The 6,000-nt window shown below is 36.1% G+C and overlaps 1 protein-coding gene across 2 annotated transcripts in view; it reads left to right on the top strand.

Moving 5' to 3' along the window:
• Positions 1–3,253, top strand: part of LOC126745468 (cullin-3) — a 72,692-nt gene extending 69,439 nt beyond the window's left edge. For both annotated transcript variants that reach the window (XM_050453321.1, XM_050453322.1), the window contains exon 12: positions 2,590–3,253. In XM_050453321.1, coding sequence (XP_050309278.1) covers positions 2,590–2,814 — 225 coding nt within the window. In that variant the 3' untranslated portion in view covers positions 2,815–3,253. The remainder of the gene's footprint in view (positions 1–2,589) is intronic.
• The last annotated feature ends 2,747 nt before the right edge of the window (positions 3,254–6,000 follow it).

Consider the following 6,000-nt stretch of genomic DNA (forward strand, 5'->3'; position numbering starts at 1 on the left):
AACATGTGTATTAAATGGTCTTCCAAAAAGCGTAAATGTCCTTCTCCAGTAAGACGCTCATCTAATACAAAATGACCAAACAAACGATCGTTCAGCATTCCACACCACACGTTAACACTGAATCGATGTTGAAAGTTTCGTTCAAACGTGGCATGTCGTTTATTAATTAATAGTCGGTTATTAATTCCATTGCGGGTAAAATGAGCTTCATCGCTAAATAAAATGTATTTATGTAGGCCTTGATTTTGTTGGATCCATTCGAAAAATTGAACCCTTAAGCCATAATCACCCTCTCGGAGATGTTGAACCGGTTGAATATGAAAAGGCTTAAAACCGTTTTTCCTAAGTGTCCACATGTGATGATAATCGAAGTTCTTTTGTAATTCGCCTCGTACTAACACCAGGGTTCTCTTCACCCATATCCAGAACATTTTCTTAATTGTCCACATTTAGTTCCGCCTCTCATTTAGAATTAATTCTTACGCTTGGAAACATTCCTGTTGCCTGAGCATTTGCAAAAACTGTCTTTTCGATTAGGAATTCTTCGATGTCGAAAACGACGTCGGTATTCATCAACAGCACGTAATGCGCTACCATTACAGAAATCATACACGAATATCATGTCAGCATACTTCCTATGGTTGAATGTGTGAGGCATTACGTAATGGAAACTTTGGCCTTTTCAATTTGAAACGCTCAGAATCAATCAAACTGACAACCATGCTTGTCAAAACTACCAATCAATTAAAATAGGTACTAACAAACAATGATGAAATACTTGTAACGTAAGTTACAAATACAGAGAACGTAATTATTCCAAAAATTTACAAAACAAAACTTTAGAGCACATTATTTAAGAATCGGATTAAATCATATGGGTTAATTTATCTTATTTTGACCTTCTGAACATGTTCCCAAAATATTTCCCTTTCCTCCCGAAACACCCTGTCTATCTCCCAAAGAGTGTCATAAACTCCGAATTAAAGAGAGGTCAAATGTCGGTTATGTAAAACCGCACTAGCACAAAAACTAGCACAACAGTCGGCAAAACCAGGAAAATACACCAATCATGAAGGCAGAATGCATTTCAGACTATAAACAAGGGCAAGTCATCAATCGATCTAAGTGATCAGATGGCTACATATGGATGTAAGTTGGCGTTGGAAATCATTTGGGAAACAAGCCTAGTAAACGCGCATTTTTTATATAATGACGCCACTACAAAAAAAAGATGACAATCACAGAATTTCGAGAAGAGGTAATTTTTGCAATGCTGCATCGAAAATTAAATTCCGAAATTCAAGCTGACGCGGGACCATAAAAAAAAACGGAACGGCATTCACATTACTTCATTCAGCATTACTTGATAAAAAATGAGAAGTATGGAAAAAAGTGCGTGGTAGGTGTGCAGAATGCTATAAGAAATATGGAAAAAGGGGAATGCAGATCGACGGTAAAATAGTAAAAGCTTCTCAAGTTATAACCAAATGTTCACTTTGCGTTTGTTTGTCACAAGTGTTTCAATGCTACTCATCAAAAACCATTATTTTAATTGTATTTTGTTTCCGTCACCAATGTTTTTCGTTTTTATTAATCAATAAATGTTCGAAATAGCGTCACTTTGTTTTAATTTGCCAAGTTTACATGACCAAAGTAAAATCGACGGGTCCAAGCATTTTTACAACTTTTTAAAAAACGGCCCAAACCTTGCTGGACTGTTTTCGATGGGCCACCCTGTATAATGCTGTTTACCTCCAGCAAGATGGTGCACCAAGTCATAACTCTAGACTTACTGAAAATTCCCGGATAGGCACCAACGACCAGTTGGCCAGATGGCCTCCACAACCTCCAGATCACTCAATTCTAGATTTTCTTTTATGGGGCTATATAGAAAATGAAGTATTTAAACCATGATACGACGACAGAACTTCAAGAGGCAATTCATTTAGCCTTTCAAAATGCGAAGGAGACCAATAATTGTTCTTTTTAATTCAAATAATTACTAAGATGTACCAATTTTACGTTTCTTATATTGTTACTTTATGCTAGAAAACTGTTGTTATAAACTTACTGTTATAAAAAAAAACTCTTAAATATTTAAAAAATTCTTTTATTAAAAATACATTTTTGCTAGGTGTTCAATTCTTCGTTAGTAATATGTAACTATTTATTATTTATTATTTTTATTCATGGTCATTCTATTAAATTATGCATTTAAATTTAAAAAATTTACTTTTAGTTGCGTATTTATGAGAAAATGCCCATACTAGTATATATTTTTTAAAGGGCAAAAAGACATTTTTTTTAATCTAGAAATCTATAGGGTGTTCCATTTAAAAAAAACATAAGTTTAGTTTATAATTGAAAAAAAAATCTATAAGAATATAATTTTACCCCTTCGATAAGTTGAAGGATAACGGAGATACCCCGCAAAAGTACCCAAAATGGGACATCCTGTAGGTTGCATTTTTTTTAATAAAACAATTTTACGTTGCTCAGTTATCATGACGGATAATTAGGTTGGCTGGATAGGCCGAATATCTACTACAGTTTTATTTAAAATCTAATAATTATTTTTGTTTTGCACAGGTTGATGAAGATAGAAAACACGAAATAGAAGCTGCCATAGTAAGAATCATGAAATCCCGAAAAAGGATGGCACACAATAATCTGGTGACCGAAGTAACCGAGCAGTTGCGCAGCAGATTCCTCCCGTCACCGGTTATAATAAAAAAACGTATCGAAGGACTGATAGAACGCGAATATTTGGCGCGGACGCCCGAGGATCGCAAAATCTACACGTATGTCGCTTAAACATGATTCGACGCGTCTGTTCGTGCAATTTTTCTCTTCGTGTCACGTCGTGATAGTGTATATGAAAAAAAAGTTTAAAAACCGGATTGTCTCCTTGCAGTGACTGTGTAAATTTAGTGACTTTGTTGTATAAATTCGAGCCGACATAAAACAGTTTTGGAAATGTATAAGGAACCAACTTTGATCCGTTGCCTTAATTATGTAATATGTGTTGTTCAGACAATTTGGGATCTGTTTCATGATGATGAAAGACAATTATTTATTAATTTACTCTTGTAAAATAGATTGTAGAGTTTCAAATCAAAAACGAGGCCACCTTAAGTTTGCAAAATAAGTTTAATAGAACTGATATGCCTATTGATTTGTGGTTTTTATATAGGAGGTTATAAGAGAGTAAAATTATAAAGAGTATGTGGTTAATAAAGTGCTTTTCATTGAAGAGTTTTTATTTATTGTTTTTAACATATTTTTCTCAGTGGGAATATGTCTTCGCTTAAAGATGTCATAACTTCATTATTATCCAATGTAAAACCTAATTTTTCTAATATTATGTTACTATTGTACCGTTGGTTAGGTGTGAATTAAAACGCTCGATGCATAAAAAGTCATTCGTGGTTTCCATAATAAGGAGCCAATCGGTTTGTGAAAGTGAATAATTCGATCTTTACCCCTCGGCGGCATTTGTATTCTGTAAAGAACATCGTTGATTGCTTCCAGAACCTTGTATGGCCCATCCCAGGATATTTGAAATTTCGATGAGAGACTCCTGTCTCTTAGGGTCATAGAGCCAAGTCAAGCCACCGTTGTTGTATCTCTGGTTCTTGGCATTGACATAATATATTGTCGCGCACTTCATTATGAATGACGTCCATTCTTCTACGTAGCTCACTGACGTAGTCCTTACCGGGTACTCCCGGCAGGTAGCCAAACTTCAAATCGTTTGAAGGGAGATGGAGTTATCTTCCGATTACTATTCGAGCTGGAGACTCCCGTCTTTCATGGATGGCCGAAATCTATCAGAAACAAATGAAGAAAGTTAGCAGTCTTTTTGGTGATTAGGGACTACTTTGCCAAATACCAATTAATGGTTCATTCTATTCATTTGTTCCACCATTCCACCTGATTGCGGATGTAATGCAGTAGTCCTCATTTTCTTAATTCCAACCAACTTACAGATGTTATGGAACAAGCCGGATCAAAAATTTCGTACTTGGTCTGAAGAAACACAAAATCGGCAGAGCCATTATTTTATTTTGGCGTCGGCGATAGTAGAGGCTTCCTGGTTTGGTAGAGAATAGCAATAATTTCAAGCGGATTTCCTAGCTTGTACTGACGCATCATTTACTGCCCCAGTTCTGTACGACTGCCTTGCTATTGAACCAGTAAAATTTTTTCCTCCTTTTTCCCAGGGTCTTTGTTACTCCAAGATGTCCTCCTAGCACACCTGCATGGATTTCCTCTAGCAATTACGCAAGCTGACGTTTATAAGTACAACGATTTGCCTTCTTTCCTCTTTACCATTGTGATAAAGCATTTTCTGCCTCAAGAGTCTATCTTCCAAAATTAGGGAGGTCCATTGTGTCCAATATTGGGAGAATCCTTGACATTGGGAGAATACTTGGCAACTTTTTCCCAAGCTGGCTTCCTTTATCCAGGTTAGGACTCTCTGGACGTCGGGATCTTTATCTAGGTCTCTTATAAGATACCCATTTTACTATCATCGACGATGATGGTTCTTAACAACTGATCATCTTTCTCCTCTACCCGCTGACAATGTTTGCAGTCTGTGATTTCCGTCTGCATTTCCGTGAATTCTCCCTGCTCGATGTTCAGTGTCAAACTCCTGTAGGCTCTCTATCCGCGTTGCCAGTTGACCCTCCGAATTTTTAAACTGAAGAAGCTATTTAAAGCTGCATGGTCAGTTGGCAGCAGGAATTTTCTTATTGATATAGCGAGCAGAGAAGAATGGCCTATCATAGAGGCTCGACCTCGAAAGGATTTGGAAATATGATATACAGACGGGATCAAGAACGGCCCCCACAGGGCTGTCAGGAGCTGGAGTGTATCGTAGCGATACCGATCGAGGACAAGCTTTGCCGCTTGGAAGATATTCGACAATCTTTCAAGCCGAACTGTTCACCATTCTCGAGGTGGCCACCAAGAAAGAAGTCAAAAAGGTCCCGGAGACTGAAATAATCATTTACTCCGACAGCCAGGCTGCGTTAAAAGCCATCCAAGCAACCTGGACCAGCCCCAAACTGGTCCAAGAGTGCAGGGATGCGCTAGACACATTGGGTAGGAGGAAGAGGGTTTAAGTGTGTTGGGTTCCCGGATGCATATTTACACATCCTCCTAGGCTACGGCACTGGGGTGCTAAAATCAATGAGGATGTGTATTAACCGTTCAACTTACAGATGCTCCCAGGTTTCGGCACCGCGCTTTTCGCGATGTTATTTGCTGCTATTTTTAAAATTTTAACGTGTTTCCGATGATTTAAACAGCAAGAAAATCCAAAACAAAAATAAAACTGATTCATAAAGATATATAATAAGGGTTTTTATTAATAATTTTGTATAAATAAGGAGTATACCTACCTACATTTTTTTAGGGAATATGCATACTCGTACGTTTATCATACTATGTCCTTTAAAATAATTTGGTTTTAATTTTTGTTTTCTGAATAAAAAATACATAATCATTGTAACGATAAGGGTAGTAAGATTAGGGCTCTTTGATGCTTTTTTAATTTTGTTCGAAATTGGTACATATGGGATTTTGAGTATGAGGAATACACTTCGCCAAAAAAGTATTGCATTATCTAGACTTTTTCCATAAGATTCAACGTAAAAATGTTTTTATTTAAATAGCTGCTATATTACATTATAATTATCAATATGTCTATTTTAATAATTGAGTTAACAAGACAATTTAAAAAGAAATAGGTTATGAAATATCCAAGCTATAACTTAGACGTTAGCGTTATTATTTGCTGCAATATATCCTAAAGAGTGATTTAAATGAAATTTTTTAAGAAGACGTAAAATAATCGCTCTGTATATTGTATGATGTACCGTGAAAATTATCACGTATTTTATAATTCAATTGTGGTTTATTAACGAATAAGATTTTGTTTAAATCACATATGTATTGCTTTTCTTTTAATTGCACATCATACAGGGCAATTAT

The sequence above is a fragment of the Anthonomus grandis genome, chromosome 16 (assembly GCF_022605725.1).
Source record: "Anthonomus grandis grandis chromosome 16, icAntGran1.3, whole genome shotgun sequence".
Classification (NCBI taxonomy): Eukaryota; Metazoa; Arthropoda; class Insecta; order Coleoptera; family Curculionidae; genus Anthonomus; species Anthonomus grandis.